This window comes from Mugil cephalus, chromosome 6 (assembly GCF_022458985.1).
Source record: "Mugil cephalus isolate CIBA_MC_2020 chromosome 6, CIBA_Mcephalus_1.1, whole genome shotgun sequence".
NCBI classification, from domain to species: domain Eukaryota; kingdom Metazoa; phylum Chordata; class Actinopteri; order Mugiliformes; family Mugilidae; genus Mugil; species Mugil cephalus.
In genome coordinates this window covers 22,887,102-22,902,107 of record NC_061775.1, presented here as the reverse complement: position 1 = coordinate 22,902,107, position 15,006 = coordinate 22,887,102, and the positions used below count along the sequence as shown (strand labels likewise).

Here is a 15,006-nt window from a genome sequence, read left to right as displayed (position 1 = left end):
TAGCGCTTCGGGTATTTAGTTATTGGCCTTTTGTTGGATAACTGTTAGTGAAAAGAGACAGAAAGTGAAGTGGAGAGAGACTCATTTTATGGGACACCAACCAGGTGAGTAAAAAGGGCAATAAAAATAAAAATAAATGAAAGAAAGTATTTCCTCAAAGTGGACTAGTGTTTATGACCTAATTAGAGAGTCAGCGACAAAAACTGTGTGTTTTAGGGAACAAAGGACTCTGGTAACTCAGACTGGTAACATCTGTAAGAACTAGATCAGACATTAAAATAATCCTTTTGTTACTTCAGTACGTTTTGATCTCACCTGATCACTATTATCACTGTCACTGTCACACTGCAGAGGATTTTCTTGTTTGTGTTCTTGCACTGGAGGAAAGACGCTCTCTCCAATTTTGTTTTATACCGAGATGTACAATGACAATAAAACCTATTCTATTCTATTCTATTCTATTCTATTCTATTCTATTCGATTCGACTCCCATCTTCATCTTTATAACGTCCAACAACAGTGTGACCAGACGTCCTCTTTTTTCCAGGACATGTCCTCTTTTTGAGGCCTAAAAATGTGTCAAACTCAAACTTTTACTGCACCAAAACCTCACAAACACACAAAACATGTTCACATTCACAAACAAACTCAGAATATAAAGCATCATTCACAAACGAAAGCCTTTTTTTTTTGCAAATGTCAAGCAAATGCATCACGCTTCAGAAACAAATAAAGCATGTTTTACATGTATAAAGTAACATATTTCTTTCTTTATATATGTAAAAGATGCTTTATTTGTTTCTGAAGCGTGATGCATTTGTTAATTTGTTTAATTTAATTTAATTACCAAAAATATCCTTCAAGTACAAAAAAAAATCCTCAAATCTGGTTTGTTTGATTTCATAAACTCGTAATTTTCTTCTCCATCTGTATTATTGATTTTCAACCTTGAATCTCCACTTTTTGTTTTTTTTTTTTTTTAATAAAAAGGATATCATTCTGTGTGCTGTCGGCTCGGATGACAAACCCCTCGTCGTCCACTTCCAGAGGCGAATTCTGCATGAATGAAGAGACGGAGAGAAGAGAAGCAGACAGACACCAGCTGGGTCAGCAGCACAGAGACAAACAACGCGTATCTGACACACGGGAGACATTCACCACACTGTGTTACTCAGCACTTCAGCCTACATGCACCGCTGAGAGGTTTCCATTAGAGTGTGCGAGCGAATAAACAAACCCTGCAAAAACGCCGCGTGAGTGTGAGTCAGTGACAAAAACGCTACAACTGTAAACGTGTTTTAACCGAGAGCTCAGATTAAAGCCGCGAGAGCACTTTGAGTGAATCGTTTAATCGAGCCAAGACGTCTTGAGAGCGGTAGTTAAACATGAGACACGCGAGGAAAGGGCAGACGCAATAACATCCAGCCGACGTGGGAGCAGTTTTATTATTAGACCGAGAGTGGATGTTATTTCATTAAAAAATGTAAACAGATATCAACAGGTTGATGTGACGTAATCGTAGATACTCGTGTGTGTGGGTTTTTTTTTTTCACGAGATCGTGAAAGAAAATCTGGTGAGATAAGTTTAGTTAGTGGATCATAGTGTAATAAAATTAATTATAGCTGCAGCTTCACTATAGTTAGAGACACACTGGATTGATTTCATGTTACCAACAGCTGCTAATTTATCCCTTATGTCCTAATATTTGTACTTATTTTTTCCAACTTTTTTTCAGGTTGTGGCTTGAATTTCTACAGAAACTCTTCTCTTTAGTCAATTTTTTTAAAACAGCTATAAAATCCTCATACATCAATATTTTATCTTCTTTTTTCCCCATAAATCACTTAAACTATTTCAAACCTGCTCAAAACTACCAACATTTCAATAATTTTCAGAATGTAAACTCTAAATGCAAATTTTTTTTTTAAACAAAAAAATAGAAAAACTGAATTATTTTCCATAAAATAAATAGTAGGTGGATGGGACTTTGGTGGTGATTAGAGTCTGATCATATCAATGATTATAAATAAATTTGATTTGATTGCATCAGTATTTTTTTATGTAGTGTCAGATATTCCCTCATATGCCCCATTGACTTCCATTAAAACTAAATGTTTTAATCTGTCTGTCATTCCACTATAAAACCATGCATTCTGTAATATTAGCACCTCATTTAGAAGAAAAATTGTCATATTTGACATTTTTTACTGCATTTGATCAGATTCAGATATTTTCCCATTGTAGGTTGATGCAAAAAATTCTTGTGAATTTCCCATTTATTATAATGGAGTCATGTGAGAACCAGTGACCCCAAATGTGTGTGTCTGTGTGTGTTATTGAAATTTTGGTGGTTTTGAGCAACGCTGAAGTTGTTTAAGAAATTTATGGGACAAAAAAACGTAGAAAAAAATATTCATGCATGAGGATTTTATGGCTGTTTTTTGCACATTTTTGCCACGAATGTGTTTAGAGGGTAGAAAATTTGAGGACTGCATAAGAGTTAAGTCCTTAAGATTCACCTTTATTTTTATTCTTTCATTAACCCAGTTTTCAGCAGCTGCAGGTATCATTTTAAACACTAAAGCTCCGATAAACCATGAAACACAGAAGAAAGTCAAACATCTGGATGATACGAGATAAATATTATTGTCAAGAGTTGGTGAAGCAGAAACTCAACGTTGACAATTTGGGCTACTGGATGTCAAGCAAGTTACTGTACGTTAAACACACAAGGTTTTTTTTTATTTTTGGGCTCATGACTGCAGATATAAGCAACACCAGCTGTTGCCTGTTACATTATCTAGTAACTAAAACAAAGGCAACTAGATTTGTTTGAGTTTTCTTGCCAACATTTCATCATCATCCAAGTAGCGTCTTCAGCTCTAAATGACCGGTGGGGAGTTATTTTTTATTTCAGAGGATCTGTGGGTGGAGTTCACCTGAAAACTCACATGACTAGAGGATGTTGTTCAGACTAAAGGCTCTTTTAAGGTACCGTGTCACGTAGACGTACATAGCCTACGCCAGCGCAAACCATACATAGTTGTATTTTTGTGGAAATTTTAATTTTTGTTTCTACTTCCTGCTTCACTTTCAACAATAGCAGCTGAAACTTTCGCAAAAGACGAGTACAAATACAAATGTCTGTATCTCTGAACCTCCTCAGTTAACCTTTCCTCGATGTGTTTTATCTTTATTGATCCAAAACAATCAGTCGCTAGGGTCTGTGTAGTTGTCTGGGCTGTCACGCAGAAGCCTAAACCGTCTATAATTTGGGTTTATTAGTAGTTCTCCAATGACGCCCATTGATGCCCAGAAACTGTAAATGTAAAAATCTAAACAGATGAGGTGGACTGAAACAGCAATTATCATCCACTTATAAACACAATCATACCCAAGTCTAGAGTTTCTGGCCATAACTTGGTTGTCTAATTTAAAATTCACCTACCTTTAATTGTAGGTGACAATTAATTGGGTAAACCAGTCCCATGACTTTAAAGTGGACACAACACACGGATGTTCCAAGTAACTCCACACCAGTTATTTAGATATGAAAAGGACATGTTCAAGAAACTCAAACTACTGTAGCTATGTTTTTATTTTATTTTATTTTATTTTATTCGCACGGGATTAGTTTTACCTAAGGACATCCTGTGATTTAGATGTTACCACCCATGTCCGAGTTTCATGTGGCGCGTTCGTACTCAGATTTACGTTGTGTTGCTTTGGCTCTGCTACTTTCCATCTCACCCCACAGCGTGTCAGAGGCAGTTTAAATTACTTTGCAAATTATAATGGATGATAAAAACATATTTTTGATACTATTTACCAAAAAAAAAGAAGAAATTACCAACAGGGTGATTTAAATCAGCTCCACCTTTATAGATGAACACATTAATGATCGATTTAATGATTTCATCCGTCTAAACGGGCAAATAGTTCAGCGGCGTCTCAGCTATGAGCTGTAACGTCTGTCCAAACGTTGAATTACAGCTCATCCTTCATGAAGTGACAAGAGGTAGAAACAAAAATCCGCAAATCAAACTAAATTTTTGAAAAAGTAAAAACTCCCTCCCACCGTAAATCACAGAGATGTCGATTCGCACTGGATTAGTTTAATCAGAGGACCGACCAGATGTTTGGACGATTTACACGGGATTAAGATCGCAGACGACCTCCGTGATTATTTTAAATTACCAGAGGCCCCCAGGTAAAACTAATCCCGTACAAATAGGGCTCATGTCTTTAGATATAGACAAATAAAAATAAAATCTCCCTCATAAGTGGTTGAGTTTGAAAAAAAACACCTTTATCATTTACATGCTTTTGGACCTTAAAGGAATTTCCCTTTTTAACGTTATTTTCTATTAACAGTTTCTATCACAATGTTCAATCCGGATGCACATTCTGACCTTTTTAAAATAACCTCCCTCTGGTATCGTGAGTATCGCAGCCAGATGATTAATGCCAGTGAACGTGCAAAATAAATCTCGTCTCTAACAAACATCAGATGTCTCCTTTTAGCCGACGGCAGCATCCAGAGCCTTTTTCATCGACACGCACACAAACAAAAACAAACACTATCCTGTGTGTAGAACTTCCCCCTCTGGCTGCTACGTTATCTCACAAATCTCTTCCCAGAAGTACCAGAATAAACCAGGGAAACCCCACACCATCACTGATTATCACACTCTCCGTACCCCCTCACCTACTTTCCACACTCACAGAGTAGAAGCACTTTAAACATCTGCAGAGACATCTGAGATTTTAGTCTTGACGCTCTGCAGCGTCTGAATGATGTTACATTTACTCACCAGTGCATCCGTCACAGCTGAATCCCTGCGAATTTCAAAACAGAAGCACACATCAGAATTATTTTTTTATTATTATTCGGTAATAGCGCAGACTGACGACAGGAGCAAAGAAACGGAAATAATAATTATCTGAGACTCACGTAGAGTCTGGCTCTTTATCCCTCTTGCCGAGGCCGGGGATCCTGAAGGCTTTTGTTCGACTCTTTTTCATTCCTTCAGGTGCCAGAGCTGTCATGTACTCCTCGAATCCAACCAGAGCTGCAGGCGGCCGGACAGAAAAATAAGCAACGCAAACACATAAACAGCATCCGCATGTAGTTTTGAATTATTCAGCCTCCACAACAACACTGCTTTGAACGTGGGCGTCGTCATATGCTGATTGTCGCCCAACAGCTGAATGTTGTGTGTTTACGTGTTTTTACGCTTCCATTCCCTTCCTGCTGGAGAGCTCATGCACGGTACCTGGCCTGTCTTTGCCCGTTCCCTTCTGCTCGGCGAATTTCTGAATGAGGTTGTCGATGCCAATGTTTTCCACGTTCTGCTTGAATTCCTCGTGGACCTGCAGCAGAGAAGAGAAGAACTACTCAATACAGCTTTACACAAACATCTTGTAACATTCACAAACCAGAAGGAAAACGTGGACTAGCACAAAGGGTTAAAGATGTACATAATGTGTGTTATAATCTGAATGATCGCGTGGATGAGTAGCCGTGCATCGTATTTAAAGATGGTGGACCTGTATGTCTTAACCCAAAGGACTCTCAGCCCGACTGCTGACTAACTCAAACACTTTACGCCTTTACGAGAACATTTGAACATGGAAGGACTATGAGGAAAAGAAGAAAGCCTCTAGTGGTCATTAGAGGAACTGCAGTTTTTTCAAATCAAATTTTCAGACCTGCAGGTTGTTGCATAACATTACGACCACCTTCCTAACATTGTCTGCGTCTCCCAGTTGTGACTCATTACAGATTTCTGAGGGTGTCCCGTGGTGTCTTCAAGGTGTCATTGCTATGGGGTGGGGTGGGGTGGGGGGGCTGGTCTGGTCTAGGTGGGTGCTACATGTCTAAGTCACATCCATATGAATGAATACCAGGTCCAAAAGTTTCCCAGCAAAACTTTCTATTGTCACAAGATGATCTTAATATACTTAAAGAATCTCTTTTCTTGCAAAGGCGAATGTCGACATACCTGTCCCACCTGGACGTGTGTGTCTTCTATGGAATGGGAATAACTTTTGATCAGCTGTTTCATCTGGCGTAGATGAGACTCCTCGATTTCCTGAAACTTCTACTTAGAAAAAAAACACACAAACATAATTAAAGACAGTGAAAAAAAATAAATAAACCAAAATCTAAGACCTAACACAGTCCTGTGTCCTGTGGTTTGCATTTTAATTCTTGTGCTGATTAAATCTGTTTTAAAACCAACTAAATAACATCAAAGCATCCACTTTAGGGCAGTTTTAGTTTCTTTAGTGAAAAGATGCAAAATTAACCACGAAGAAAATAAAGTTTCCAGCATAAATTTGCACATTTAAGTTTGTCTGTCAGGTTTAATTGTGTGTAATTTTATTTTTATTTTTTATTTTTATGTGTTCTATTTCAGTTTTTATGGCTGAGGTTGATTTTTTTTTGTGTGTGTGTGCGTTACGGGTGCATTCAAACAAACACCAGAATCCAATAAATTTAAAACTCCGCCCACAGTATAAAGTACGTAAAGTGAAAATAGACTTCGACAGAGCTGAGCTGCAGAGAGGCAGGCAGCCAGCCGAAGAGAAGCCGGGGTTGCCAGGTTGTTAAACCAGAGATAATTCAAGAGGATTTAGTATTTAGGTTTGATCCCACTCTTTATGCAGCCAGCTCATTTGTCGATGTCTGCTTTAGGGGAATTGTCTTGATATAGTGGCGCTGGCTTCGGTTTCGAGGAGCGAGCTTGTGAGCGGAGTCGTGCCAGCCTCCTTTTCTCCAATTATTCAGACAAAATCTGGGCACGGAGACGCGAACATAAAACACCCTCTTGCTCTCAGCCTTCACCAGGTCTGCTGCAGGTCCTCTCTGTGAAAGTAAAACCACTTTCTTCCCGGGATCCTCGGAGCGGCGCGCTAATAACAATTTCTTTAAGATGCTTTCACACCTAATCCTTTTAGTTTCAAAACAAACTCCTGTGCAGTGTGTGTGTTTGCATCGAGTGGAGCTTAAGGACGGAGCCCGAACAATTAGTTGATTAAAGTCGGGATCAGACTGGAGGAGTTTTTTTTAAAATCAGCCTCTGAAACTAAGCATGCGGCACATTGAAGGAGAAACTTGCACACGTTTTACAGGATGTAATTTAGATTATGTGACGGGACCATTTTACACCGATCAGGCGTAACATTATGACCACCTTCCTAATATTGTGTAGGTCTCCAAAACAGCTGTGAATCATCAGAGAATGGACATGGACCTTCTGAGGGTGTCCTGTAATGTCTGGAAACAGGATGTTGTTAGTGGGGGGGGGGGGCTTTAGGTCCTATGGGTTGAGGGGGAGGGTCCTCTGTGGATCATCCTACAGATACTTGATCAGTTTGGGATCTAGTGAATTTGGGGGATAGGTCAACACCTTGTGCTGTTCTTCATGTTTTTTGAGTTGTTTTTGTGTGTGTGTCATTACTGTGGGGTGGGGGTGTCTGGTCTGGTCTGGTCTGGTCTGGTCTGGTCTAGGTGGGTGCTACACGTCTAAGTAACATCCACATGAATGAATGCCAGGTCCAAAAGTTTACCAGCAGAACATTTAATTGTCACAACACGATCAATGTTATTTATATTTCTTGTCATTGGTGTATAGATAAAAATTAAAAAGAAACTCTTGTGCATTAGTTTCTTTTCTTCTTCTTCTTCTTGAGAACATAAAAAAACAACCATTTTCTCTAGATCATCTGATAAAATAATTTGCTCTCCTTCAGTTTTATGTGCAATAAAAATCACCCGTCCTCCTCCTCCTCCTCCTCCTCCTCCTCTTTTTCATCTTCAATCTTTTGACACATGTTGTTCCCCACGCGTCACGTACTCTCTTCCTAATTATGACCAGAGCTTCCCCCCCTTCAAAGCTATTACACGGGATAATTGGTCACAAGGATTCCAGTCATCATTTCAAATGTAAAACACCGAAGCACTCGTTTTGGATTTGTTGAAGATTTCCATGGAAACAGCAGCGGTAACCATGGAAGTGTGGAGGCAGTGATTAAAGGTAATGAGCGGGGTGCGCGACGTATGTGTGCAAGTGGGTGGGTGTTCAGGAGTCGGGGACTGAGGTTTCCTTTTTTAAGGGAAGGCAAAGTTGTAGGGTAGGAAAGGATAAGATGGTAGGTCTCGTGTGAGGGGGAGAGTTGGAGAAAGATGAAGCCCGGGAGAAGGAGCAATAAAAACACTACATGTGAAGGTGGGAGAGGCAGGGGGGAAAAAAAAAAAGCGGCCTTTCTTGGCCCAGCTGGAGTCAGCGCTGACCTGGGCGGACTCGCTCATCTTCTGCTCAAACTCCCCTCCCACGCGGTTGTACTTCTCGATGCACAACGCGAACGACTCGGCCGCTTTCTTAGACTTCAGCTCCGCCTAGTGAGAAGAAAAGGTAAAGAGGGAAAATAACGGGCTTAAATCTACCGACTGTCATTCACCAGATATAAATATGAAGAGCTTTGTAAGTGAATGAGAACAATTTACTGCAATTACAACAAATGCGTTCACTATTCTGTTCTGCTTTCATGTTGTTTCCAACGTTTACCAAGCGGGAACTAATAAAATTTATTTAAATGATCATAGACATCAGGGTCCGTGACACAGACTGAGAAAAATACCTTGTTAAAGTCATTTTTCAAGGAAAATCCTCAAGTTCAAGCTTCTCAAATCTAAACTGAATATTTTGGGGAGTTTGACATTTGACCTGAATCTGATGGAAACTTCGTTCTCATTATTGTTTCATGTTTCACATGAACGAAGTTTCGTGTTTCATTAGTCGTATCCTTAGACAGGAAACATCTGTGGACCGAAACATACTTTAAATTACACATATTCAATGTGCTGTAATCACACTTTTTTAATATGTTTTACATATAAATACACTAACGGTCAAAAGTTTAAGAACAGATCTCTCACATTTTTATTGAAATGTATGTAGTTTAATGACTCATTTTATTCAAATGAAAGCAAAGACCAAAGTATCACAGTATCAATATAAAACCCAAAATATATTCTAAACTTTCGAATCAGAGTAACCATCTTTGGCTGATTTAACATGTGAACATCCTTTCTTTCTAAAATCAAATAGTTTTGAGACAGTTCTTCCCAATTTTCTTGCATTAGTTCCCAGAAATGTGTGTCTCTTGTCGGGAGCTTTGCTTTCACTCTTCTGTCCAGTTCATCACAAACCAGCTCCATGGGGTTAAGGTCTAGAGACTGAGCCATGGTCCATGCTCCATGTTTTCATGTGTTCAAGTTCATATATATGGAAGAACCATTTTTTGAAAGCTTTTATTACCTCACATAGAGAGCAAATGCAGTCAAGTCTGGTCTGGTCAGAGAATCATCGAGCAGGAATTTGAAGCTAAACTTGCCGATCATTTTTTTTATCTATATGAGCTTGTTTTTCCTTCTTCTTCTGGGATTTTTTGTCAGTTTTGACACTTTATTTGACTGTATTGTCTGTTACTGTCCTCCTCAGAGCAAAATCTTTTTACAACAATCTTTTTACCGTTTTCTTGAAGCGTTGCTAATGAGCACTCACAGATTTTCCAAAACGACTAGATTAAGACCACACCGCTACAAACTTTTCTCATTTAATGGTTACTGATGGAAAGTTTCCCTTTGCTTGCTTTCATCTACTGCTTCTTCATCTTTTGAGATTTCTTGTCAGTTTTGACACTACAGGATACGCTGGTACAAACTTTTAATGATTATTGAGAACATTTATATCTTGAAGTCCTAGCTTGTAGTTTGAAGGACAGATCGTACCAAAAATATATTCCTCAAGAATATTAAGCTTAAAGTAAACTGGTTCATAATCATGAATTACCTTAAATATTACTGAATGAGTTGGTGCTTTTTGCAGAACCATCATGAAATCCTCACCTTCTCCAGCTCTTTCTGTGGCGCCCCCTCCTTCCTGAGCCGGTCCAGCTCCAGACACTTGCTGTGGTAGCCCTCCTTTGACTTTTGAAGGTGACCGCTCTGAACCTGCAGCGCCTGCACCGCCTCCACCGTCCCCACCATCTCCTCCTTAGTCTGGGTGAGACACGCACACACGCACACACACACACATGTACAGATCATCGCTGCACTTGATACTTTAAAGGGGGCGAACGCAGCAGTTTTTCCACGAAGCAGAACACGGTAATTAGATTTCCTGAGAGATAAATTAGATCAGGACGACAGAGGTTTGATGCAGGTCAAGCAATAAGAAAATAAACAAGGCCACTGTTGTCTCGCAGAAAAAAAAACAAAAACATGAAGACAGTTTGTTTTCTCTTTCCAGATACGTACCTTCCGGTGGACTTTGACCTGCTCGTCTCCGTACTTGTTGATGTCCCGGATGAGATCGTTCATCTTTTTCATGAGCTCCAGGTGGCAGAGGGCCAGTTTGTCTGAGGACACCCTGAACACGTCCCACATGGGAGCAAACGTCCTGGAAAGAGGTGCAGAAAAATAATCAGGCACGTCTGCTTTATTTCACAGACCGTGTGGGAGTGTTTTGATCAGGTTTATTGACCGAACTACCCGACATCTAATAATCTGATCTGATCTGGTTCTAAAAAAAAGTCACTGAAATCTGAACTTAAACTGCATGAACTTAAACTAGTGAGCAAAAACAAAACTTTAATGCAGAAATTTCTCATGTAAACAGAACTCGTCCACCCTTCCATCACTAAATATGCCGATCAGCCACAACATTAAAACCGCAGAGTGAATAACATTCATCTAACGACATTTATGTTGATGTTACTTTAATACATAAACACAACCTGAACATCGACGCAGACCAAACGCAGCCCTAAGAGTTACATCATGTGCTCCACATACACCATAACATTACGACCACTGACAGGAGAAGTAAATAACATTGACCATCTTTTTACAATTCACCTGACATTAAGATCCTTTTATTGGTTCGTAAAGCTCTTAATGGTCTTAGTCTTAGCCATTTTATCAGATTTGCTTCTATCATATGAACCTCGTAGAGCGTTCGGGTCTTCTGGTAGTGGCCTTTTAATAACACCCAGAGTTAGAACAAAAACCCACGGTGAGGCAGCCGTTTACCATCACGGTCCACGTCTGTGGAACAGCCTGGTTTAAGACATGTGGTGATATTTTTTTTAAAGGCAAGCTCAAGACTTAGCTTTTTAGTTTGGCTTTTAATTGAATCTTAACTATTTAATTTGTTTGTTTTTATTTAAATCTATTTTACTGTCTCAGTAGTTTGCATTTTTATAGCATTTTTATTTATGACCTTAAGTTAAGATCTATATTCTACTTATAGGGTTTTTAGGCTGTGGGTTTTGATCAGCCTCAGGTGTTTCCTCAGTTCTAATGAATTTTTAAGTCGCATGTCTTAAAGAAGGAGAGGATGGGAGTTGATATTATTGTACACAGAACTTTGTGCTACTTTCCGTATATAAAGTTCTTTACAAATAAAGTCTGGTTGACTGACTGATTGATAATGTGGATGTTGTTTAGACATGTAGCACCCACCGAGACCAGACCAGACCAGGTACCCCCCTACCCTATAACAGCCACCCCCAACAGGTTGACGTGGCCTCCAAATTCACTAGATCCCAGACTGATCAAGTATCTGTGGGCTGATCCACAGAGGCCCCTCCCCTCAATTAACAACACTGTGTTACCACCAGACACCACAGGACACACTCAGAAGACCCACGTCCACTCTCTGATGAGCCACAACAGTTTTGGAGACACTAGAAAGACCTACGCAACATTAGGTAAGGTGGTCATAATGTTATGCCTGATCGTAAAACAGCCTTGCACAATCATCTAAATTATATCCTGCAGTTTGTGTGCGAGTTTGAGATTGAATATCTGTGAAGTTTCTCCCTAAATGTGATGCGTGCTTCATTTCAGAAGCCGATATAAAAACTCCTCTGGTAGTCATAATGTTACGCCTGATCGGTGCACACAACGCACATGCACCCGATGATCTGACCCAGTCATCTGGCCAGTTATTCACACGACCCTGGACTGATGACGATCATAATCTTACGTATCGTTTAAAGCTATAAAATGTGTCAAAAGGACGCCGACATGTGATTTACGCTCTAGTGGCCAAATGGCAGAGATGGTGTCGCTCTCATCGTAAACAGGGACATGTGGCGCTGCAGATGGTCCTCATCCATTTCTCATACGCAGCCATATGACCAGCACATATATAATTACAAACACAACATCTTCCGGGTGGAATTAAATTTACTTTGATGCACAGAACGGGGGAAGGACTGTACCCTGTAGTGTCATGTTTGTGTTTACTACCACTCACCCCTGTGGACTTCCATTGCTGGCAATTTTAGAGAGTTTACTCATTGATTTGGAGTAAGTCTCCTCGACGGCCGCCCTGGAAAAACAAAAAAAATGAATACACACAGAGAAACATATAAGATTACGGTTCAACTTTATTGCACATGATTACATTTGAGGCAATGAAATGCAGCATTTGTTGCAAAATAACCTGAAAATTAAAGGCTCGTGTGTGCGTCTCTCCGTGTTATTTCCTCTCCCTAAGTGGAAGTTGCCAACAACGCGACAGGAAGAGTAATGTCAGTCGGTAGCGTGAATGCCGAGAAATGTAAATTCCTCTAAACAGCCTTAAACTAGTGTAAACATAATGCGCTCCGGCAGACATAATGGCCTCGTATGTTATAGTTTCTGTCTAGAGCCGAGCGGGGAATCTAGCAGCCGAGTCCACGGCCAAAATAAAGATTAATTTTCTTTCGGCGCTGAGTAAATGTTCCAATGATCCACATTCGAAATGATGAATAGACGAGAGTTTCATGAGGCCGGTCATAAATGTTTTAATAACCATCTGTAGAGCCCGAAGAGACGGAGAGAGGAAGCAGAGATCCAAATGTCCTGAGGGTGGACAGAACGACTTTCTACTGAGCAGAACGGAGACAAACTTATAACATTTCTACTTTCACAACTAGAAATTACTTATAGTTTCAGTCGTAGAGCTTTTCCTGTATTATATTGTGTATTATAAGTGTATTATACACTCACTTGTTGTTTCTATAATTCCTCTGTGGCGTCTGCACCAACTTTTATTTATTAATTAATCAGTGTTTTCATCTATTGTCCGAGGCCAGTTCATATAGTGGCAACCACAAATTAGGATGAAATAACTTTTCAATACATCACACACAGATAATACAAAGAGAATAATAGTATAATAATAGTATTTTACAACTACAATAATACCCTCTACTGACTTCTGTAAAATTACAAAACACAAAATAAGTATAATTCAAACCAGATTAAAACATGAAGAGGCTTTTGGGAACATTTATTTTTCCAACCAAAGTCTGAGGAAGGATTTCTTACGTAAGAGCTCAGTTAATCCTTATTCTTCTTCAGATTCTTTACTGGCTTGAACTTTATGTGAGCAGTAACCAGCAGGAGCAAGTGGAAAGTAACACAAGGTTGGACCATTTTTCAGAGGTTCTACAGTCTATGTCCTGCTCCTTCTCCTGGAACCACAATGGGACCTTATTTAGGAAGAAATACCAACTATAGTCACATGATGTTCTTTAATCGAGTTTTAATTGTGCCAATTAAAAAGATAAGAAATGGTGCAGTTTGTCATAAAGGTCATAGCTTTGAGTGAACTAGGATGTCTTGTATAACTCAGATCATGACTGCTGTGTGTCCTTGTTTCCCACTCTACCCTCCTCCTTCATCTTCTTGTGACCTTGAGTTGTGTTTTGTGGAGTTGTGTTTTGTGGAGTTGTGTTTTGTGGAGTTGTGTGGAGCTCTACACTACATCTGTCAGGGTTCCTACACATTTGAAATGTTAAAACTTCTGGTTGCGTTTGCTGATGACTTCAGAAAGAATTGACACGGATGGTATTTCAATATGTGGTAATTCAGCTGTATAGAGGGTATTCATGTGATGTCACAGCAAGCCACGTCTCCATGGTTACGGCCACTGAGTGGCAGAAACCGAACATGGAGAATAGCAGCATTAGTTTGAATCATAGACTTTAATAGCATCTAAATTGTAAAATTAATTTAAACTGAACCAAAAGATTTGAAAGCAGTCAGAGATATATTTATTTTTTACAGATATCTGCCAAAGAACAGAGAAGTAAATACATCGCTGCATTATGAAGAAACAACTGGAGTCCAGACACAGAAACCTGGTGTTGTGGTTCACTTTTAGTGTCAGGTAATATTAATTTATGTTGTATTTTGTTGATGAAGTTACGTTCTTGAGGGCTGTGAAATTTGTGGATGTTGTAACTATTTCAATTTCAACAATAAATAAAAATAAAACGATAAAACAATAAATTTGTGATCACTCCTCATCCTCCTTTTAACGCTACAGTATTATATGGCTAACGTCACTTCTCAGTAAAGCTCTTAGCGTTAGCATCTTTTATTTAGCTACATTTATCATGAATGAAACGACCTTAAAACTAACTGATACTGAGGCTAATCCACTTTTCCAAATCCACACTAGTTCGTATGAATCATTGTCGAGTCCAATTGTCTTTTATTTGATCTGATAATCCACATTTTCCTTAGTCTCCCTGTGTTTACTGTCAAATTTACCATGTTTTTGCCACTCAGGGGGCGTGGCCACGTGAATAAGTGACATGATGTCCTTTTTTTTTTTACACTTTTGCCTAGTAACCACTTGAACGCCAAACGTTTTGTTGTACACGACTCCTCCGTGTCGTAACCAAAAGCTCACGTGTTCCCTTTGAAGGCAGCATCTAAATGTGATTTATCGAAGCCCCGAGCGTTTTAATTAGAAGCAATGAATTGTCACGTTTGAGCTGCGCCGACAGCAGAGTAAATTAAACAATTTAACGATCAACACATCGCTCAAACATCTTGTTTACTGCTCCGTTGACCAACAAATTGATTAAACCACTGTTTTAATAGATAAAGGCTGCGTTCAATTCATCAAGTCTGCTCAACGATATTTTATTTT

The 15,006-nt window shown here is 39.4% G+C and overlaps 1 protein-coding gene across 3 annotated transcripts in view; it reads right to left on the bottom strand.

The window, feature by feature from the left end:
• Window positions 1–15,006, bottom strand: part of fcho1 (FCH and mu domain containing endocytic adaptor 1) — a 65,566-nt gene that overhangs the window by 14,510 nt on the left and 36,050 nt on the right. For all 3 annotated transcript variants that reach the window (XM_047586497.1, XM_047586498.1, XM_047586499.1), the window contains exons 4-12: window positions 12,334–12,408; window positions 10,329–10,470; window positions 9,918–10,070; window positions 8,301–8,405; window positions 6,007–6,105; window positions 5,278–5,374; window positions 4,956–5,073; window positions 4,816–4,840; window positions 996–1,056 (exon numbers count right to left, since the gene is read on the bottom strand). In XM_047586497.1, the coding sequence (XP_047442453.1) occupies window positions 996–1,056; window positions 4,816–4,840; window positions 4,956–5,073; window positions 5,278–5,374; window positions 6,007–6,105; window positions 8,301–8,405; window positions 9,918–10,070; window positions 10,329–10,470; window positions 12,334–12,408 (875 nt within the window). The remainder of the gene's footprint in view (window positions 1–995; window positions 1,057–4,815; window positions 4,841–4,955; window positions 5,074–5,277; window positions 5,375–6,006; window positions 6,106–8,300; window positions 8,406–9,917; window positions 10,071–10,328; window positions 10,471–12,333; window positions 12,409–15,006) is intronic.